Source organism: Phoca vitulina, unplaced genomic scaffold, assembly GCF_004348235.1.
Source record: "Phoca vitulina isolate PV1807 unplaced genomic scaffold, GSC_HSeal_1.0 scaffold2, whole genome shotgun sequence".
NCBI lineage: Eukaryota > Metazoa > Chordata > Mammalia > Carnivora > Phocidae > Phoca > Phoca vitulina.
The window spans coordinates 37455753-37479744 of record NW_022589705.1 but is presented as its reverse complement, the minus strand read 5'-3'; the positions used below and the strand labels follow the sequence as shown (position 1 = coordinate 37479744).

The window sequence follows — 23992 nt, the reverse complement described above, 5'->3', positions numbered from 1 at the left end:
AAATCAACAAAATTGAAGATCTCAGTTAAACTTGAGAGATAATAAACATACCAATTTATTTAGACTTGCTTTGTGTTGCACTTGTCAATGTTTATTTCTCATGTGCCAAAAATAACTCTTTAATAATATCCATATTTCTTTGTGTCCTATTTCTAGGCATAGAGAATACCTGCGGCAGAATTTGTCTCAGCATATAATTGTATTTTTACCTCTTCTCTCACTGGACACGTAGAGCTCATTTTCAACTCTCCGCACACTCAAGTCTCCTAGGATCTTAATTGTGCTGAAGTCCTAGACACTGATATTTGCTTCCAAGAAGCTTCTAGGGAAGATTACTTAGATGTTAAAGGATAGAGGAAGAACTCTACCCTTGCTTTTCTTCAACATCCAAGCTTACCTTTTTCCTTTTATCCCATGCTGTCTTTAGTCATTCCATTCTGAAATGGGAATATGCTTATTTGATCAGCTTAATAGACGATCTATTATAAATAGGTGGCCATATAATTTATAGTCTAAATCCAGACACTTCAGAGAGTTATGGGGATGATATTAAGAATTACTCTGATGGGGTGGTGGGGGGAGCCTGGCTGGCTTAGTTGGTATAGCATGAGATTCTTGATCATAGAGTCTTGAGATCAAGCCCCACACTGGGCATGCAGCCTACTTAAAAAAAATTACTCTGGGACAACAGTGGTAAATTGGGACCTGGAGTCTGCCTAATTGTAACCGAATTGCGTACTAGAAAAGGAGAAAGAAGAGAAGGGTAAGTTTCATACATTTGCCAATTAAATACCAACAACATACAAACCAGTTTCCTGGGCAGTAAGGAAGTTTTTGAATTATAGGCATTTGGGGAGGGGGTGGGGAGAGGATAGTGTGGCTATAAAAATAGAAGCAGAGAGTGAGGGCGCAGTGTCAGCACCAAGCCTGGAGCCAGGAAATGCTGGTACTCCTCGTCCTGGCTCTGGCTGGGTGACCCATTCCTGGGAGTCGAGGCTAGAACCCCGGGGTAGCCTGCCTGCTTCTTCAGGAAGCCTCCTGACACTGCTGGGTTCTCCTCCCTTCTTTAACTGCTCTGCCTGCTCCCGTCCCAGGAGTTTTATAGGCAGGAGTGGCAGTAATGTTGGCAAGCAGAGACGGGAAGAAGCTGCTTAGAGCAGGGGAGCAGGAGCTAGTAATAAACTACTCCAGCCAGGGTTGTGCCTATGTGTCTGAGTCTGTGACATCATTCTGTTCTTGGCAGCTCCTTTCCACCTTTTCCCAGTCTCTGTTCTTGGGGATCTCTATCCCCGGGGTGGGAGATGGTTCAGGATTAAGCAACCTGCGCCTAGAAGAGTCCTCACGCACACCCAGCCACCCTCGCACACGCATGCATGCACTCTCACACATATACTCCCTCTAAATTCAGGACTGCCCTTGTGTCACACCGGCCCTACCCATAGAAGTGTTTTTTTTTTTTTTCTTCAGTGTTTCTCAAACTTGCTAATGAATGATTTAAGTGTCTAAGGTGGTTGATGAGTTTGCCTTCCCCCCAATCCTTTGTCACCTCTCATCTAGGGAACCCTGTAGTATACTTTCTTCTGTCACCTTTCACCCTATCACCTTGTACATTTTCCTGTCTTTCCATGTGTCCTAGTTTAGAATAAAAATCAGTTTCAGTCTTTCTCTCAAGATGTTTATAGCTTCTCAAATGGCCCACTTTTTTCTTAAAGTGCTCATCTCTTTCAGAATTTGTTCTAGGAAATAGTAAGGAATAGACCACCTTCCCCTGTCCCTCCCACTTGACACCTCCCTGGCTCACCATGCTTGCTTTCCAATTTTCCATGATTTATTTGGGTGGTTTGTTTGTTAGTATTTTTTTTTTTTAAGTAAGCTGCACCCAACATAGGGCTCAAACTCACAACCCCGAGACTAAGAGTTGCATGCTCTACCGACTGAACCAGCCAGGCATCCCCATTTGGGTGGTTTGTAAATACCACATGTTGTAGCTCTTTCATTGTAAGGATTGTTAAGTCTGCCACCTGGGTTAATATGGACACACTGCTACATGAGCATTCTGCTAAACACATCTTAAAATTTTGATTAGGGTCCCTTTTGAGAGATAATGGCCATCTTTTATAAATTATATTTGTATATTCGGGAAACTGGAAAGCTTAATCATAAATCTCTTTATTAATATAATCTATAATATTTCACAAGCCACCCTACTACATTTTTCTTAGATGTAAAATGTCTCCTTGTTATAGTCTCTCTTTGTCTTTTTACATTCTTTTCCATTTTAAGTGTCAAATAAGAGGAGGCGTTTAAGAAAAGTAGGTTTAGAAAGCTGGAAAATTGGAGACAGCACCTGACCAGGGGAATAGCAGTGATTTATGATGTCTTTAAAATTGGCATGTAACCTTGCAGCATTATTAGACTAGGACAAAGTTCTGACTGGAAGAATATTATGGAAAAGGATGACATATATAGCCATACACATTGGATTTATCTTACTCGGTTTAGTATTTCTGTAATGTCCACAAAGGCAAGACTAAAACCTCTCCCTATCCTTTAAACTTAAGTTTCAAGAATTGCTTTGAGATTTTTGACTCTCTTGGACACATAGTTGCTTTGGTTAGCTTTCATTAGCAAAAGAAAATGTTCTTTTGGTTACTGTGGGGAGTCATTTGGTAGATTAACAAATATAAATCTGCTTTTTCCGGATAAAATTATTTTTGTCCTATTTTGCTTACTAAAAAAGTGGTTGTACTGAAGAAGGAAGAGTACAAAGGATGATTCACCTTTTATTTAAGACTTGCCACCGCTGACCCAGGGCAGCTAATTTAGAAGTGAATCATTTATAGAAAGTTCTACACAGTTCGAGGCAGGGCTTTGTACAATATCCTCATGAAGGTCTAAATAGAGCATACAGTATCAGGTTTCTAAATATCTGTCTTGTTGCCAATTTTATCTTTTGCAAACAGTGAAACTTGTTTCTAGTTGACTATAGCCATTGACAAGGTGAAGGTAGGGGCACTATGTATATAAAATCAGGTATATTTTAAAAACAAATCTTAGAAATTTAGTACATGTATTATGCTGGGAAAATAATAGGCTTGGGATTTTATTTTTTAATTTTATTTTTTTAAAAAGATTATATTTATTTGCCAGAGAGGGAGAATACAAGCAGGGCGAGTGGCAGGCAGAGGGAGAAGCAGGCTCCTTGCTAAGCAAGGAGCCCGATGTGGGACTCGATCCTAGGACCCTGAGATCATGACCTGAGCCGAAGGCAGATGCTTAACCATCTGAGCCACCTAGGCGCCCCTAGGCTTGGGATTTTAAATGACTATTTATAGTACAAAGAAACAAATGCGACTAGTCAGTTTCAAAATTATTTAACTGGAAGAAATCATTTTAAACTTATAGTAAGTCAATGTGTTAGTATTTTGATATTTACTGATCATCTGTTTTTTTTAAGTCCAATTACAAATGGTTCCTTTTTACATCTATTTTAACTCCTTTTAGGAAGTGGGTGTTTTATTAAACAGTATTATTTGGCTCTATATAGAATACAAAATGTATAGTTTCTGCCCTTGTTTTAAATTCAAAGCTGAGTTTATGTTTACATCACAGTTATAGTATCGTGGGTTAGAAAAAGCCCAGAAGTTTGAATTCTTGTTTTGTCCTTCATTAGCTATGTGACCTTAGATAAATCACTTAATGGGTCTGAGCTGGTTTTCTTCTCTGCACAGGGTGTAGTGATACCCTCATGACCTGACTCACAAGGATTAGTTGAGCTAATGCCTTGGAAAGTGATCAGTAACTTAGGTGTCTCTCTGTGGATATAATATGTCAAGAGTGGTAACATTGCAGGGAAAAGAACTTGGACATCCAGGGTTGGAATATCATTTGCACCAAATACTACTGATATGACCCTCTAAGCCTTTATTTTATTTTTTTGACATATAATTGGCATATAATATTATTAGTTTTAGGTATACAATATAATGATTCAGTATTTGTATATATGACAGATGATCACCACAATATCCAGTTAATATCCATCAACACAATAGTTATTTCTTGTGATGAGAACTTTTAAGATCTCTCAGCAACTTTCAAATATACAATACAGCATTAGCTATAGTTGCTATACTGTATATTACATCCTGAGGACTTATTTATTTTATAACTGGAAGTTTGTGACTTTTGACCACCTTTACCTGTTTTGCCTACCCTGTTAACCGACCCCCCCATCCCCCCCCCGCCCCGGCAACCACCAATCTGTTCTGTATCTTTGAGGTTTGTTTTTTTTTTTAGATTCTACATATAAGTGAGGTCATACAGTATTTGTCTTTCTTGGTCAGATTTATTTCACTTAGTATAATGCCCCCAGGGTCCATCCATATTGTTGCAAACGGTGCCATTTCTAAGCCTTTATTTTTTAGTGTGTTTAAAAAAAAAAAAAAGGGGGGGGTGGTGGTGGTAATATAATACCTCTCACCTACAATTACCATAGAGAATAAAGGAAGTAATTTGTGAAAGTACCTGGTTCACATAATGTTTCTTGGACCTTGAATTTTGATTTTATTTTTCCATTCTTTCAGATCTGTCTCATTAGTTCCTTCACTTTCCCAGTACTTGACTGTAAGTGGGAGCCAGTATCCAATCTGTGTACAGCTAAGAGGGATAAGCAGATGCCCCAGTTTATGACTATAATTGAAGAATTGAGTTTTAGAAGTTATTTGATACATTTACCACATATTTTTGCGGAACCATGTAGCCTAAGACACTCAGAGCTTTTTGAAAGTTTTTTTAAATTTTTAGTAGACTCCACACATGCCTAACTTGGGGCTTGAACTCACAACCCTGAGATCAAGAGTCGCATGCTGTACTGACTGAGCTAGCTAGGTACCCTGGAAGAGTAATGAGTAACAATTTTGTCACTGGCTTGGTTAGAGCTACTCCCTTCTGTTCAAGCATTCAGGCTAAGTTGGTAACCCTCTCCCCTCCCCTCCATAATTATTTTGTTCTTAGTTTCTGAGCTTAATTCCTGCTATTTTAAGGGCAATTAACTAGATGGAGGTAAAATAATCTTTTTGTTTTTCTCTTATTGAGGAAAAAGTCTTCGAGACTTAGATAATGAGAACAGCCCAGATAAAACCAGGGTCATTAATACAGGAAACAATCCAAGTGGTGTTCTTATGTATAAAGATAAAGTATTAACTCCTGATGAAAGTATGGTTTATTTGGGGGTGCCTGGCTGGCTCAGTCCGTAGAGCATGTGACCCTTGATCTCAGGGTCATGAGTTTGAGCCCCGTGTTGGGTGTAGAGATTCCTTAAGGAAACTTTTTTTTTTAAAAGTATGGTTTAGTTTATTATTAGGTTTGTCATTATGTACTTTATTTTCTGTAATAACATCGATATTTTTTTTTTTTTTTTTTTTTTATTTGACGGAGAGAGAGAGCACATGAGAGGGGGGAGTGTCAGAGGGAGAAGCAGACTCCCTGCCGAGCAGGGAGCCCGATGCGGGACTCGATCCCGGGACTCCAGGATCACGACCTGAGCCGAAGGCAGTCGCTTAACCAACTGAGCCACCCAGGCGCCCACATCGATATTTCTATAATGCTTATTTTGTTTTTTTATTTTTTAATTTTTTTTAAGATTTTATTTATTTGACAGACAGCAAGAGAGGGAACACAAGCAGGGGCAGAGGCAGAGGGAGAGGGAGAAGCAGGCCTCCGGCCGAGCAGGGAGCCCGATGCGGGGCTCTAACCCAGGACCCTGGGATCATGACCCGAGCTGAAGGCAGATGCTTAATGACTGAGCCACCCAGGCGCCCCGAATAATGCTTATTTTAGAAAGCATGTAAAAAGTAGCGAGATTCTTGGGATAGATTGAGATGTAGGAAAGTAGTTGTATTAAAATATTAATACTGCTACTTTAGATAACCTTCAAGAGGTTACAGTTCCAGTTACTTACATTTAAAATCACACCCACAAATAATGTAATGCCAGCTACACAAGCCCATAATTTCTTCCAGAGGTCTTTGGAACATGTGGAATCTTTGGCCAGCTCGGTTCCTGTTTAAGGAAGGCATTAAACAAAAGAAAGTTGGAAATGGGCTTCCTGAATTAAAAAAAAAAAAAAAAAAAGGCATTTAATGTGTTTTTAGAGAGAGCTGTAACCTGTTTATGGGCCAGAATATCTTTTGAAACACCAATGACAGATGATCTGTTTAACCTTATTCAAAAAGCACATTGTAAAGTATATAATGGAGAAAAAAGGCAATATTAATTTATATTAATGACTATATAGTTCAGACTTATGACCCTAGCCATATTGAGTTTTAAGGGTGAATAATCATAACTGCCTGATAAGAACTGGAAGATAACAATTCAAATATTATGCATGGTAGGAACACTGTCCATGAGTTATTCTTCAACAACAAAGTTGAAGGATAATGTAATTTATGGGAGAAAATGAAATCCATCCTGGTGATGACATTAAAAAGGAGCAAAATCTGATCTCTTCAGGAAAACTCATGCAATTTAAGCAGCTTTCAAGCATAGGTGTAAATATTACTGTTCAAGAAGCACTTATATTCCAGGAATAATAATAACCTTAAAAAGAGCTTTTTAGTTTAAAAAGTACATATAGTCTCTTACTGAGTTTTTTTTTTTTTTAATAACAACTGCATGATGTAGACCAAGCTTTAATAATGCCATGATGTACATGAGGACTATGGAGGTCAAATGACTTGACTGAACTCACTGAGAGTACAGAATTGGGACTAGATTCAAGTCTCTTACATCTTTTTTAAAGTTTATTTAAAAAAAAAAAAATCTCTACACCCAATGTGGGGCTCAGACTCATGACCCTGAGATCAAGAGTTGCATGTTCTTCTGACTGAGCCAGCCAGGCACCCCAAGTCTCTTACCTCTTAATCCATTGATCCCTTTTTTTTTAAAGCAACACACACACCCACCCACCCACTCACCCACATACCCACCCACCCAGCCACTCCCCCCCCCCCCCCCGGGGGGGGGGGCAGAGGGAGAGAGAATCTTAAGCAGGTTCCACACCCAGCATGGAGCCCCATTTCACAACCCTGAGACCATGATCTGAGCCAAAATAGAGTCAGACACTTTACCAACTGAGCCACTCAGGTGTGATCTTCCCCTCCTTTTTAATTTTTTTTGATTCTATTGGAAGGGGGAGTCACTTTTCTGTGCCTGAAATTTTTGATAGGGAGAATAGGATGTGAAATTACGATAGGGTGCATGTAGTACCTCAATGTACTAAACACAATTCACCATCTACCTTACTGAGTTTAAGGATAAAATGAGATAGTAGGTAGAAAGAACTTTTAAACTGAAGAATTATACAAAGTATAATGATTCAGGAATTCAGTTGAAAACAAAATCTAATCTAGAATGGGTTGGTGAAATTATTGGCTTGTGTAACTAAATATTCTGAGAGAGGACTGTGTATTAGGATGTTGATCTTGGGGTCATGAGTTTGAGCCCCACATTGGGTGTAGAGATTACTTCAAAATCTTAAAAAAAAAAAAAAGTTAGCCGAGGATGATGATGATAGAAAATGTAGTAGACTTTATTGGATGGGGAAGATTTTGAGATAGACTGGATTTATTTTTTTTTAAAGATTTTATTTATTTGACAGAGACACAGAGAGGGAACACAAGCAGGGGGGATGGGAGAGGGAGAAGCAGGCTTCCTGCGGAGCAGGGAGCCCGATGCGGGGCTCGATCCCAGGACTTTGGGATCATGACCTGAGCCGAAGGCAGACGCTTAACGACTGAGCCACCCAGGCGCCCCGACATAGACTGGATTTAGAAGTTGGGTTTTAGCTATGGCATTTTTGGACCAGGAAATGCCATGTGCAGGTATATGGAGATGGGAAAAATGCAAAGTATAAAATTGATAAAGACAGGATATTCTAGAACTGAGCTGCCCCATATGGTAGCTAGTAGCAAAATACAGATACTGGAGGGCACCTGGGTGGCTCAGTTGTTAGGCGTCTGCCTTCGGCTCAGGTCATTAGCCCAGGGTCCTGGGATTGAGTCTCATGTCGGGCTCCCTACTTGGTGGGAAGCCTGCTTCTCCCTCTCCCACTCCCCCTGCTTGTGTTCCTGCTCCTGCTATCTCTCTGTCAAATAAAATCTTTAAAAAATATATATATAGATACTGGACACTTTGGCTAGTTCAAATTGAGTAAGATATTAAAAATTTAAAATGTAAAATATCTCAATTTTATATTTGAAACAGTGTATTAGATATATAGATTATATAATTTGAATAAACATCTATTTTTACTTTTGTTAATGCAACTATTAGAAAATTTAAAATTATGTGGCTTGTTCCATATCTGTTGGGCAGTGCTGCTTTAGAAAATGGGATAGTCATGAGTTTTCCATTTATCTTTTCTTTTCTTTAAACCCAATGTATTTAATTATCACAAGGGCTCAAACTTAAGGGCTTAATTCAAAAAACAGAAACAGAACAAAAATGACACCACAGCTTAAGCTACAGAGTCCTAGACAGGAATGAAAAAAAGGACAGACCATCTAAAGAAAAAATAAAAAGGCAACACAAGGAGAGAGGCTAGACAGTCCAGGATCTTGGCTGGAGACCTGATTTGAGTAGGTTTCTTGTAGATACTTCCTAGAGGCTGTGGGGTTTTTCCAGAGCTCGGCAGCATGTGTGTTCAAAGGGCTATCGATGTTGGGTTCTCCTAGTAGGCTCTGGATGGACAGCAGAATGGTCCTGCCATCATACAGGGTAGACCACTTGCCCTTCAGGATGCCCAGGCAGATGTTCCCCTGGGTGTCCACGCTGGGGTGGTAGCAGGGTGTGAGGAACTTCATTGTGTGGGTGCATTGTAAGGGTAGCCCCTGGCGAACTCCAGGGAGAGCGTGTACCTCAGGTCTTCATATACCAAGCCAGGTGCACCATTTGTAAAGGTGGTCTGATTCAGGGAAGGCAGAAATTCCTGTGTCACAGACATCATGAAGGTCATCAGCTCCTGCTGTAGCCTCTTGCCCATGGGACCCTGCGCAGTGCCCCTGCTGGGCTCGACTCCTTTGTGGGTGGCGGCGGCTGGTGGCAGTTGGGTGCCACTTCTGGGAGGCCATCTGCTGTCTGGTCAGGGAGACGAACTTGGAGAGCACAACTGCAACCAGAATATTCCATTTATCTAATAAAAACGGACGATGGTAGTAATGCACTAAATATGGATACCTCAGAAGACATTAAGGATTTCATTTTACAGTAAAAAAACACCAGAAAGGTTTTATGTAACGGATGACTCACCTTATGATACCTTGCCATGAGTTTACTTTCTTTCAATTTAGTTTAGTTTGTTCATGAGAAGGTATAGAAAATGTTAAATACTGTGTCTTACTGTCTTTTATCTAGTATACTTACGGTGGAAGCAAGTATTTCTTAAAGGAACATGGATATGACCTGAACAGTGCATCATCTTTTTTTCTATCCTAACAGTAAACACTTATTAGCTGTGTTAATTGGATAAAGTCGTAATTTTCTCATCTGCAAAAAGAGGATAATAAAACCTAGTATACATGTATATTGTATCAAATGAGGTAAGTGAACATATATTGTCATTGCCCCTCAGATACAAACTGAGTGGGGTGCTTGTTAGCCATTGTAGGAGAAAGAGAACAAGATCTCCTCTCAGGGTGAGGATGACAAAATATATGTGTTAAACCAATAGGACTTCAAGGCAAGGTGACTCAGATAGTTGAATGAGGTACTGGATTTAAATGATGTGAGCGAAGTGGAAAGATTGATTCCACCTGGGCTGTCACATTTGAGCATAGTCTCAATAGACAAGAGCATAGGGGTGGAATGGGTTGGGCAGGCATTTTAGATTTTGGATTGAGGGAAATGTATGAATGAAGATAGGAAAGCTCAAGATATGTATTTGAGGTTCCTTTTGGTTTAAAATATTCATGGCTTTTTGATCTCTTCCAGTTGACTCATGTTGCCTTACTATACCTCAGTGCAGTGTATGAGCCTGGGATTTCCTTGTTGTATAGGGACTGTCCATCTTTGCATACATAGTGGGCAGCCCAGAACCTGGCAAAAAGCAGCTATTCAATAGATAATTGGTGGGTGGATGAGTGAGCAAGAATTTTGCAGCATTCAAAAAGCACTGTATCACTTCCTTATTTTTCAGCGAGGATGTGTTTGAATTTCTAGCCCTTTATCACATATTTAACAGATATATTTGTTGATGGTTGTGCGTTGAGATCCCAGGAGCCTTATGTTTTTATTCTCCCATGGAGATCTGACCTGAAGTCAGGGAGTTTTAATTACTTGCTGTTGCAGAGGGCTTGCACTCTACCTCTCAGTGACCATTACATTCCTGCAGGTTTTCAACACAGCTTGTGAAGCTCCATTCTGTGAAGGATGTAGCTGGCTCCACTCCTTCCAGAAAAAAAAAATGATACCTTGCCTGCAAACTTTTGGCTGTCTGGAATGGAACATTATTCTGCAGGGGAGGAAGCACAATGAAAAAGGGTCATACCTACAGGAAATCTAATATTTGCTTTGCAGTGAAATGTGAAAAATTGAAAGAAAGGAAGCAGCATAGTAACTAGAAGTCCACTTTGTATGGGATTTCCTTTTTGGGGCTTTTCTCCTGCCCTGTTACATCGTCGTCGTCGTCGTCATCATCATCATCATCATCATCATCATCATCATTTTTAAGATTTTATTTATTTGACAGGGGGATGGCAGAGGGAGAGGGAGAAGCAGACTCCCTGCTGAGCAGGGAGCCCATGGGGCTCTATCCCAGGACCCTGGGATCATGACCTGAGCCGAAGGCAGAGGTTTAACTGACTGAGCCACCCAGGCGCCCCTCATCATTATGTTTTAATGTTTTATTTCCTAACTGGTAAGTTGCTTTTATATTAATGGTGTTTGGGATCCACTGTGAACACATTAACAGATTCACTGTTTAAAACAACACAGAACTGTTTCCTCTACTTCCCATCATTTTTTGAGAAAGGAAATCAGAAAAGCAGTTTACTATGCATATTCCCTTGCCCCTCTACCCACACTATTAATGATTTTTGCAAGTGGACTAATTATACTATTGATTTCGCAGTTAGAATAAGGAATAGGAGCTATTCTTAAAGGACTTTCTTTCCCCCTGTGAATTATACGATTTTTACACTAGCATATTTGCAAAAACTTACTAATCATAAAGCCAAATATATTATGTCCTGCCCAGGAACACAAAGGGTTAAATCAGATATCCACCAGTTAGCACAGCTCACCACAGATGAAAAAGGGAAAGGGTGAGGACAGCAGTTTTTCTTTGTAAGCCTTTATTCTTTGGTACCCGGTTGCCTCTTGTCCTCATCACTAGCTCCTTTCATACACTTCTGAGATTTGATCAGAGTTTTGCTGACCACGCTGGACTTTTTAGCTGTGTAACAGAGAGAGCTCTTCCAATTCAGACACATTCTGATATGGCTTAAAGAGCCATTTAATAAGTAGTAGTTGCACCATTTCCGAACTTTATGAGGCTTATGGATGTGTTAAGGCTTAAGTTCCAGTGGGAATCAGGAATGGTGTGAAACCCAGGGATATAGGGAGAGGGTTGAAAGGGAGGACTGAAGCAAGGCTCAGGTTTGGAGGAAGGGCTGACAACATCTGTGGCAAAATTACTTGACAATAAAAGAGTAAAAAAATTTTTTTCATTTAGCCATTTTGGTATAAGACAGCCATATTAAAATGTTTTTCTTTGGGGGTGCTTGGGTGGCTCAGTCGTTAAGCGTCTGCCTTCAGCTCAGGGTCATGGTCCCAGGGTCCTGGGATCGAGCCCCACATCGGGCTCCCTGCTCAGCAGGAAGCCTGCTTTTCCCTCTCCCACTCCCCCTGCTTGTGTTCCTGCTCTCGCTCTTTCTTTCTCTGTCAAAATAAATAAATAAAATCTTTAAAAAAAAAAAAAATTTTTCTTTGGGACATACGTACTCAAGAAATGTTTGTTGAACTTAATTTTTGAACCAATGATGTGTTTTCAACACTTTCTCCTCCTGTTCTGAAATTTTGTATTTGGGCCCCAGAAATTACCCAAATCATGGTGGACAAACTTAAGAGCTGGCCTGCAGATTTTAGTAAAATGAATCCTATTTTTGAAGGAAAATGAGGTTCAATGAAGACATGAACATGAGTCTCTTTAAAATCTCTATACAACTTTTTACTATTGCAGTTTTTCCTGCTGTTTCTACCTTCATGTGAATTTGACCAAATTGCGTTCATCTCTCCACACCTCAGTTCCTTTATTTTGAAAATTAAGGAATTGGATTAGTGGTCTTTTAAGGTCTGTTTTAGACCTCTTCATTTTGGTACCTCATTCATTAATCACTTTTCTCAAGCACTATAATGCAAGATAAATAATTTTCCTCATTTTAAAAAAACCAGTTTTCAAAAATAGTCTTGCCTATAATTTCATTTATAAACATGGTAAACATGTCATGGCCTTGCCTTTGGGAACACAACTTTTGGTTTTAGCATTGTAAATGGCAGGTAATGTAAGTGTTTAAATCACTTCAAAGTTGGTATGATCTGAACTCAGAATCTTGCTCTTGACAAATACAGGCTTTGTGACCTCAGGCAAATTATTTTCTTAGCCTCAAATTCCTCATCTATAATTTGGAGGTGAGAATGTATTTATAAAGTCCTTATGAGGATTAAATGAGATCATGGCTGTAAATTGTTTAGAACACAGCCTTGCCTATAGGAAGTACTCCATATATATTACCTGAGGTTAATGATGTAACTTCTTAGATCATAAATTGAGGACTATTTCACTCAAATATTAAACTAATGACCAGAATGTTTCCTGATGGAAACTGGGCTAACCTATTTCTTTCTTTCTTACAGATATTATATTGTACTTTAAACACACCTAAAGTTGATATGGAAAGAATCTTAGGATCACATGTAGGTCTTGAAGATTTCATATTTGCCCATGTGAAAGGGATCCAAAAAGAAGTGAATGTATATAAATCTGAGGATTCACTTGGTCTCACCATCACAGATAATGGTACTGGCTATGCTTTTATAAAGGTAAGTCTTAAAAAAATAACTATGTGACCTAACTGAGGGTAATAGTTAAGAAAATCTACCAGTTCAAAGAAATCTTCAGAGTGAAAGCTGGCTTAGCAGGGATGGTTTGATAAGGTTTCATTTAAAAAATGTTTCAAAGACCTCATTTTTTGTTTACCCTTTCCTTGAATTTCTTTCCTTCAGTTTAAACTTCCTCTAGAATTTAGAACTTACTGAAAAGAAAAGCCTGGTCCTGGTGCCCACTCATCCATATGAGCTCTTGTAGGTCTGTAGCTCATTGATATCTGATGACTTCCGTGTTGATTTCCATTGATTTTCTAGGGTTATTTCCAAGTAAGAGTGTGTGTGTGTGTGTGTGTGTAATATATATATATGTATTATAATTTTTTAAAAAGTAATCTCTATGCCCAGTGTGGGGCTCAAACTCACAACCCTGAGATCAAGAGTTGCATGCCTTACCAACTGAGCCAGCCAGGTACCCCAAGTGTACACATTTTTGACAACTTCTTAAATGTTCAATGTTTTCTAAACTATGTAATTCCTTTATTTAGATACAAAGAGAACAATATAGAGCTGCAAAGATGGGAGAAGGAGGTTTGAAATAGTATGAAAAACTAAGAACTGAGGAGTGGTAAAAAGGAAATTAGATTCATCTCTTTGTTTTGTTTTTTAGATTTTATTTTTGAGAGAAAACAAGCAGGGGGAGGGGCAGAGGGAGAAGCAGGCTCCCCTCATCTCTTAAATATCTACTAAGCAGGGGTGCCTGGGTGGCTCAGTCGTTAAGTGTCTGCCTTCGGCTCAGGTCATGTTCCCAGGACCGAGCCCTGCATCAGGCTCCCTGCTTGTCGGGAAGCCTGCTTCTCCCTCTCCCACTCCCCCTGCTTGTGTTCCTGCTCTTGCTCCCTCTCTTTGTCAGATAAATAAAATCTTTAAAAAGAAATCAAAATCTATTAAGCAATTGTATAACAGCTGACTTCTATTGAATGATTATGTACTAGGCACTTTACATACTGTTTCTCAGTCCTCACAATTCAATTTGATACTATGTTTTTTCTTGTTGATGTATAACAGATTTTTAATGTATGGCTTACTGTACTCATACCTTTTGTAACCACCACCGGGCTCAAGGGAGACTTCATTTCTACCACCCAGAATTCTCTTGGAACTCTTCTCAGTCACTCTACTTCCCCCACAAAGGTAGCCACTGTTCTGACCTCTATCACCGTAGTTTTGCTTCTTCTTGAACTTCATTAAGTAGAATCATGTACTCTATTGTTTCTGGCTTCTTTTGTTCAATATGTCTAGGAGATTCACCTGTGGCAGTATTATTAACCTCTATTTTAAAGATGTAGAAACAGGATCAGGGAGGTTAAGTAGCTTGCTGCAAAGTTACGTAGCTAAAAAATTCAGGATTTGAATTCGAGAGATCTGGCTCCAGAGCTGACATTCCTATCCACTTCACTAAGAATTAGTTATAAATTTCATAAACAGAACATGTTTCATGTTTTTATTTTGTCTAAGTCTTTGCTGATGCATTGTCATCATTAAAGTCTTAGGGAAGCTATCTTAACTGTAAATAGTACTTTATTTAAATTCCCACTTGATAGAATGGCTATTTTTAGCTCTGCAAAAGATATGACTGTGCTGAAGGTCGAGTGGGTGATCAAATGGAAAATCGTGAGTTGGGAAAGTCATGTGGGATTATCTGGGGGAAGCTCAGGACATGAGGCACATGCAGCAATGCCTTTCTAATGTCAGCAGGGAAGGGCTTAGAAGTTTTGCAAGCACGTGTGGATTTTTTAGATCTTAACCTCTGATGTTCAGAGCTTGTATTCTTTATTTTTTTAATGCCTCCTTGAACATGTGCCTGCCTCCATACTCATTACTAGTCCTGTGGAGACAACATGATGGCAAAGAGAAAGTGGAGCATAAGCCAATTGCTGACGTATAATTCAACTTAGAGAAATGAATAGCCTGTGTACATGGTTAATATGACTTTTTAAAAATTGAGGGGGGTAATTTAAAACTTATTGAAAGATTGTACTAATACAGAGGACTTCCATAATACCCTTTATCTATTTCTCCAATTTTTATCATTTGCCACATTTGCTGTTTTGTTTGCTCTCATACGCATGTGTATATGTGTGTATATATACACATAAATACAAATACATATAATTTTTCTGAACTATTTGAAAAAGTGGGTTGTATGTATTATGCCCATTTAGCCCTTACTATTTCAGAATGGAATTACTAAGCACAGGGTTTTTCTCTATATAACTATAGTACAATTGTGAAATTCGGAAAATCTAGTATTGATAAAACTGCAGTGTTGGGTGCCTGGGTGGCTCAGTCATTAAGCGTCTGCCTTCGGCTCAGGTCATGATCTCCAGAGTCCTGGGATCGAGCCCCACATCGGGCTCCCTGCTCGGCGGGAAGCCTGCTTTCTCCCTCTCCCACTCCCTCTGCTTGTGTTCCCTCTCTTGCTGTCTCTCTCTGTCAAGTAAATCTTTAAACAAACACAAAAACAACCTGCAGGATGGACATTAGTTTAAAATTATTTTATCAGTTGCCAAATATCCTCTTTAATCTAAATGTACATATATAAACAAAGTATTCTATTCAGAGGTTACTTGGAATAGGTTCTTTCCTGCCGCTTTCCCCATTACGTGATTATTATTTATTTGAAATACTGTTGAATCTATTTGCTTCTCTTTGAATTGAGTTTCCCCCTCATCCTTGTTTTCATTTTTTCTGAATACATAAAATACTAAGATGATTTGAAAGTTAAAACTGTATTAAAAGACCTTCAGAGATCTGTCACTCTTTCCCCTAGCCCTCTAACCCATTACTCATTTCTCCCACTCCTTATAAGTAATCATTTTCATTAATTTTTGGCTCACCATAGGCAGAAAAAAAAAAAACATTCCAAGAGCTTGTATGTCATTCTTGTTCAGGGACTGTGTTAATGTTTTTTGTATGGTTCCAATTTTAGTGTATGTGCTGCTGAAGTGAGTACTTGATATCCTTTCAGTAGTGGTTAGAAGTCAGTATATTAGAGTAGGACAGTGTGGTATAGATTCAGACAAAGGTAAAGAGGAAGGATTCCATATTAGGGAGGCGGTACAGGGTGATGCATGGGAGCATGGGCTTTATACAGAGGCCTGGGGCACCTGGGTGGCTCAGTCAGTTGGGCATCTGATTCTTGATTTTTGACTCAGGTTGTGATCTCAGGGTCCTGGGATTGAGCCCTGTGTTGGGCTCCATGCTTTTTTTTTTTTAAATTCATTTGAGGACAAAAAGCATGAGCAAGCAAGAGCACAAGCAGGGGGGAGGGGCAGAGGGAGAGGGAGAAGCAGACTCCCTGCTGAGCAGGGAGCCTGATGCAGGGCTTGATCCCAGGACCCCAGGATCATGACCTGAGCTAAAGGCAGATGCTTAACCCACTGAGCCACCCAGGTGTCCCAGGTTCCATGATTTTGTGTGTGTGTGTGTCTGTGTCTGTCTGTCTGTCTCTTTTTTTTTTTTTAAGGAGACTCCATGAACAGCTTGGAGCCCAACCCAGGGCTTGAGCTCATGACCCTGAGATAAGGCTTTTGTCAGAATCAAGAGTCCAATGCTCAACTGACTGAGCCACCCAGGTGCCCCCAAAAAGCAGTTTTAATAGGGAAGTTCATAGAGATAAATGCCTACCTCAAGAAACAAATCTCAACCTAACTTTATACCTCAAGGAGCTAGAAAAAGAACAAATGAAGCCCAAAGTTAGTAGAAGGAAGTAAAGAACAAAGATTAGAGCAAAAATAAGACTAGGAATATCCGGGGCACCTGGGTGGCTCAGTCGGTTAAGCATCTGACTCTTGATGTTGGTTTAGGTTGTGATCACAGGGTTGTGAGATCGAACCCCATGTGAGGGGGTTGCTGCTTGGGATTCTCTCTCTCCCTCTCCCTCTGCACCCCCACCCCACTCTAAAAGAAAGAGACTAAAAAGACAATAGAGAAGATCAATGAAACTAAGAGTTGGTTCTTTGAAAAATAATTGACCTTTAGCTAGATTCACCAAAAAGGACTCCAGTAAAACCAGAAGTGAAAGAGATGTTACACTGGATATCACAGAAATGCAGAGGATCATAGGTATAACTGTTCACAGTAGTTTTCTAACATCTTGGACGACATATAAGAAATGGGTAAATTCCTAGAAACCTACAACCCACCAAGACTGATGATGAAATAAAATTTGAGCAGATGGATTTAATCTCCTTGATAGTAATGAAAAACTTCCCAACAACAAAAGTTTAGGACCAGATGGCTTCACTGGCAAATTCTAGCAAACATTCAAAGAGAAGAATTAATACCAATCCTTCTCAAATTCTTTCAAAAATTGGAAGTGAACTCTTCCAAACTCATTTTATGAAGTCAGCATTACCCTGATACCAAAACCAGACAAGAATGCCATGAAAAGAGCCGGTATTCATAATAACATAAATGCAAAAGTCCTCAACAAAACATCAGCAGTCATATTCAGCAATACATTAAAGGATCATACCTCATGACCAAGTGGGGTTTATTCCAAGGATGGTTCAACATCCACAAATCAATGTGATAAACCACATTAACAAAATGAAGGATAAAAATTATGATTATTTCCGTAGATGCAGAGAAAACGTTTAGTAGAATTCAACATCTGTTTATGGTAAAAACTCTCAACAAAGTGGGTATAGAGGGAACATGCTTCAATGTAATAAGGGTCCTATAGGACAAGCCCACGGCTAACATACTTAGAGGGAAAGCTTTCAGCTTTTCACCACTAAGATCAGGAACAAGGCAAGGATGACTATTCTTGCCACTTCTATTTAACACAGTATTGGAAGTTCTAGCCAGAACAATTAGGCAAGAAAAAGAAATAAAAGGTATTCAAGTTGGAGAGGAAGAAGTAAAATGGTCACTGTTTGAAGATGATATATACAGAAAACTCAAGACTTTATCCAGAAAACTGTTAGAACTAATAAATTCAGTAAAGTTGCAGGATATAAAATTGACATGCTAAAATCTTATTTCTATATGCTAATAATGAACTATCAAAAATTGAGAAAACAGTTCCATTTACAGTTGCATCAAAAAGAATAAAGTACCGAGGAATAAATTTAACGAAGGAGAATAGCCTATTCAAAACTACAAGATGTTAATGTAAGAAATTGAAGACAAATGGAAAGCTATTCCATGCTCATGGATCGGAAGAATTAACACTGTTAAAATGTCCATACTACCCAAAGTAATATTACAGTCAGTGCAATCCCTATCAAAATTCCAATGACACTTTTCATACAAATAGAACAAATAGTCCTAAAATTTATGTGGAACCAACCATAGAAGACCGTGAATAGCCAAGCAAGGTTGAGAAAGAAGAACAAAGCTGGAGGCAGCATACTCCCTGATTTCAAAGTATATTACAAAGCTATGGTAATTAAAACTGTGGTATTGGCATAAAAACAAACCTTGATCAATGGGGCAGAATAGAGAGCCCAGAAATAAACTCCTGCATATATGGCCAATTTATAACAAAGGAACCAAGAATATACAATGGAGGAGGGGACACACTATTTTTTATTTTTATTTATTTTGAGATATTCTGTTTAATGGTGTGGGAAATATGGGATAGCCAGTAATGGGAAAATTGGATAGTCACATGCAAAAGAGTGAAACTGGATTATTATCTCACACCATACACAAAAATTAACCCAGAATGGATTAAAGACTTGAATTAAAACCTGAAACCACAAAGCTAGAAGAAAAGCTAGGCAGTAAGCTCTTAGACATAGGTTTTGGTGATTTTTGAACCTGAAAACAGAAGCAACAGAAGGAAAAATAAAAAGTGGGCTATTTAACTAAAATAGATTAAAAAAAAAAGTGGGCGGAAGATCTGAATAGACATTTCTCCAAAGAAGACCTACAGATGGCTAACAGCTACATGAAAAGATGCTTTATGTCATTAATTATCAGGGAAATGCAAATCAGAACCACAGTGAGATACCACCTTGCACCTGTTAGAATGGCTATTCTCAAAAGGACTAGAAGTAACAAATGTTGGTGAGGATGTGGAGAAAAGGGAACGCTCGTGCACTGTTGGTAGGAATGTAAATTGGTGCAACCACTATGGAAAACAATATGGCTTTTCCTCAAAAAATTAAAAGAACTACCATACAATTCAGCAATTCCCCTTCGGGGTATTTATATGAGGAAAATGAAAATGCTAATTCAGAAAGATAAATGAACCAGGGATGCCTGGGTGGCTCAATTGGTTAAGTGTCCAGCTCAGGTCATGATCTTGGGGGTGGGACAGAGCCCCACATCTGTCTCTGTGCTTCGTGCAGAGTCTGCTTGTCCCTCCCCCTCTGCTCCTCCCTCTGTGCACGCTCTCTCTAAAATCATAAAGACAAATGCACCATGCATTTGTGTATGGTGTTCATTGCAGCATTATTTACAACAGTCAAGATGTGGAAGCAACCTAGGTGCCTATCCACTGATGCATGGATAAAGACGTGTACACACGCACACACACACACACACACTGGAATATTAGCTGTATAACAGAATGAAATCTTCCCATTTGTGGCAATATGGATGGACCTCAAGGGTATTATGCTAAGTGAAATGTCAGAGAAACACCTATACTATATAATCTATTTTCTATGTAGAATCTAAAATATATATATATGTGATTAAAAAAAATTGAATTAAAAGACAGTACTGCATGGTTCTTACAGATAAAGCTTTTCAGGTGAAAAGACACCAGACTAAAACATTTGTGATTTTAGATTTTACAAGTCTCAATTTCCCAGAACCAGAGTATATAAATAACCTAATCAGAAAATTCAGAGTGTATACTTTTAACAAAACCAGAAATTCCAGAGCGTTTCAAGATGAGTTGTCAAACATTTACATAAAGGGACAGATGGTAAATATTTTAGGCCTTGTTGTAATTCAGAGTCATGTAGTCTCTTGGCCCACCTCTGAGTCCCCATTCTGTTGTTGTGTTCTTTTGATCAAGCCATATAATCACTGTACCTTGATATTCTCCTCTGTTAATGGAATGAGGCTTGCTTTTAAGGCTGAGTGAATTAACTATTTACAGTTAATGAATGTTACTTTATTATGAATGAGTTTTGAGGACAGTGTTGGGAGGATCAGCACAGATCTCAGAGTTGCTGACCATGGCAGTAGGGCACGCAGCTCAAACAACCTTGAATCTGATGCCTAAGCTGTGAGGAGGGTGCAATGCTGCCCTTGAGTTCTGCTGATATCTGTGATGAGCAGAGTTCTGTAAGTATATGCAATGAAATAATGGAAAATACTATAATAATGGTCTGAAATGATTGGGAACCTCTGAGTTTAATAATGTGAATCCCATCTTTTAAAAAATATTTGTCTTCTCTGCATTTTGCAGTATCAAGCTCTAAAGCCAGATGGAACAAAGTTCTAAGTGTCACAGAGAATGATACTGACTCAGTAAATATAAGCATAGAACTAATACTTTTTTATTTTCCAGTTCCTTGTGTTTGAGTAGCACTTTTAGCAATATTATTAATCTCTATCATGTTATGATTATCAAAGAATAGATTCCAGAAACTTGTCTCAATTGCTACCTCATTCTTTATGACTTAAGAGGCTACAGCTTATGTAATCCATAACATATATAATCAGTGTCTTCTATTTTGCTTCTATATCTTTTTTTTTTTTTCTTAAGATTTTACTTATTTATGTAAGAGAGACTGCATGCGTGGGAGAGAGAGGGAGAGAGGATCTGAGGCAGACTCTGCTCTGAGCGCAGAGCCCAATGTGTGGGGCTCGATCCCACAACCCTGAGATCATGACCTGAGCCAAAACTAAGAGTCAGACATTTAACCAACTGAGCCACCCAGGCATGCCCTTTGCTTCTGAATTTGATTCCCCTTATGGTGTTCTTCAGGTTTCTTACACTGATTTTCCCATCTCTTCATCCCAGATCCTTATCTGCTAACTCTGATGATTACCCATGCTTTGACTTTTTTCTTGCCCACCTGGATTCTTGCCTTGCTACTTGCTCTGACTTCTGGTAACTGCCTTTCTTCCTTCGGTCTGGACGCTCTTCTAGTGATGTCTGTGGCTACTCACAGGTCCAGGACAACCTAGATTTTTGTTACTCTGACCTTTAATTTACTGGTAAGATTTATATGTGTCTGTAAAGTTTTCCATTTTTCAGAAAAGTTTTATTTATTTAATCTCTACACTCCACATAGGAGCTCAAACTCATGACTCTGAGATCAAGAGTTGCATACTCTTCTGACTGAGCCAGCCATGTGCCCTGTAAATTTTTCATTTGATTAATTTTATATACTGCTTATTTTTAATCAATTGTGACAAGTCTTAAAAATATGTGGTGGGACACTGAAATTTATATGGTGTCATTGATCAAAGGAAAAAATAGGTTCAGAAGGTATTAAGAGATAAATTAGAATAAAAAGGAAGTGAAAGTTACATAGATTTTCACATTCTCCAATGGCTTAAGAATGGGTAGATGACAGGATATTTAATAGTTTTTTTTCTTTATACTCTAGTTTTCTTTTTTCTTTTTATTTTTTTTAAAGATTTATTTGATAGCAGAAACGGGGGGGAGGGGCAGAGGAAGCAGGCTCCCCGATGAGCAGGGAGCTCGACATGGGGCTCGATCCCAGGACCCTGGGATCATGACCTGAGCTGAAGGCAGACACTTAACTGACTGAGCCACTCAGGCGCCTCTCTAGTTTTCTTTTAAATCTTGCTTATTTTTCTGTGACCCTTTAGAAACTCCAGTTGCACTTAGTGGTGTGTTGTAGTAACTCTTAATTCTGTTAACTTATAATGCTAATATTGACTCCTAATAATAAAACAATACCAGTCGGATGATGAAATTTCTCATTTTTTTAATATTTCACTTTTTGTAATGATAGCTCTGAATTGGCATTATTTCTCTTGCATGAAGCGTATTAATAGTTACTATTATAATGAAAATAGGAATGTTCTTAAAAGTGGGTAAAAAAGAAACCTATTGTGAGTTTTGGTATATAGTAATAAAACTTAAAACTTAAAAAAGTCCAACCTTCCCAGAATAGTCTTGTACGATTCTCTTTTTTCTGTTGATATTATGGAGATGCTGGGGTACATGAGATCAGTTTTCCTCTTAACTCTTAGATGAAGTGGTTACCCTGCTGATTCAGAAGGTGTTGTTCTTCCACCTGGTAAGAGTGGGGAATGCACATGTTTTTTTTTTTTTTAAGATTTTATTTATTTGACAGAGACACAGTGAGAGAAGGAACACAAGCAGGGTGAGTGGGAGAGGGAGAAGGAGGTTTCCCGCGGAGCAGGGAGCCCGATGTGGGGCTGGATCCCAGGACCCCGGGATCATGACCTGAGCCGATTCCAGCACCCCAGGATCATGACCTGAGCCGAAGGCAGACGCTTAACGACTGAGCCACCCAGGCGCCCCCACATGCTTTTATTATATATCTAGTAGCCTCTAATATTTCTATCCTACCCACCCCCATGAAGGATTTGTGACTCCTGAGGCAGACTGTGGATTTTCTTTTGCCCTGTTCCTCACTACTGTGGAAGAATTAACTTTGCAGGGCTGTTACCTGTGCAGTTTTTTCCTGGGCCTCTGATCCCTAAAATCCTTCCCTAAAATCTTAGTACTATCTTAGGGAGTCTTAGGTCTCCTTTTGAGACTCTGCACTATAGATTTATTGTATAGAAGTAAAATAGATTTAAGAAAGACCAATTTGAAGTTTTCCTGAGTCCTAAGTTCTCCTGACCTAAAAGGTGTTAAGTGAAAAATGATAGTATAGTATCACTCCTACTGGCTATCTAAATGGTAACCACACCTGTGTCTTATTAGTTAATCAATGTTCTTAGCTGAGGTTGTACTAATTCTTGAATCATTACATTTGTAACTAAGGTTTAAAAAAATGTAGCCAGTAAAAAAAACAAAAACACTTAAGCTCTATTCTCATGTAATGGGTTTCATTTTGAAATGATTCAACAACCATTTTCGGAGGGACTTTGTGCTAGACACAGAGCACGTAGTGGTGAATAACACCATCTCTGTCTCCAAGGATATTACGGTTCAATAATGGAAATTGAGAAGTAAATGAACAATTGCTCGACAGTATGCTGAACTGGCAAATTACTGGATTTTCCCAAGCTTCAATTTTTCTCATCTATGACGTGAGACTCTCATAAAGGTTGTTAAAATTAAATGAGATGGCAAATGTAAAGTGCTCAGCTTAGAGCTCAGAATATGTAGCAAAACCTACTAGAGAAGCATGAGAGTGACACCCTGACCATTCTTGGGGGAGTACCCCAGGGGATGTCAGAAGTTTCTCAGAGAAGGTGTGATGACTGATGGAGCATAATTCTAAATGAGGTAAGATGGTTGTCCTTTGTTGCTTGGTCTTTCCTCTTTAACTGAGCCTTAAGTTGCATTGTTAGTATGTCGATGTATTATATATAATGTCTCAGGAGCATGAAAAGTAATGTTATGCAGTTCCATTTTGTATTATGTGTTATCCTTAATTTTCTTTCTTTCAGAGAATTAAAGATGGTAGCCTAATTGACTCAGTTAAAACCGTCTGTGTGGGGGATCATATTGAATCTGTAAATGGAGAAAATATCGTTGGGTGGCGTCACTATGATGTTGCAAGAAAATTAAAGGAATTAAAAAAAGATGAATCCTTTACCTTGAAGTTAATAGAACCTAAGAAGGCATTTGGTAAGTGGGTGTGGGTGTGTATGTGTATGAAGTGTTCCCTTCCCTGGCTTGTCTTTATAAGGATAGTGCATACTGAGCTGTGATGCCATGTGATACAATATATCCATTAAG

At 38.9% G+C, this 23992-nt stretch overlaps 1 protein-coding gene, 1 non-coding gene and 1 pseudogene across 2 annotated transcripts in view; 1 reads left to right on the top strand and 2 right to left on the bottom strand.

Moving 5' to 3' along the window:
* Window positions 1-23992, top strand: part of GIPC2 (GIPC PDZ domain containing family member 2) — a 74210-nt gene that overhangs the window by 14373 nt on the left and 35845 nt on the right. Inside the window, exons 2-3 of the mRNA XM_032425289.1 lie at window positions 12916-13101; window positions 23701-23881. Of these exons, the coding sequence (XP_032281180.1) occupies window positions 12916-13101; window positions 23701-23881 (367 nt within the window). The remainder of the gene's footprint in view (window positions 1-12915; window positions 13102-23700; window positions 23882-23992) is intronic.
* Window positions 8486-9134, bottom strand: LOC116645232 (annotated as a pseudogene).
* LOC116626901 lies at window positions 16014-16120 on the bottom strand. The gene has a single exon (XR_004298369.1). It is a non-coding gene; the product is annotated as a U6 spliceosomal RNA (small nuclear RNA).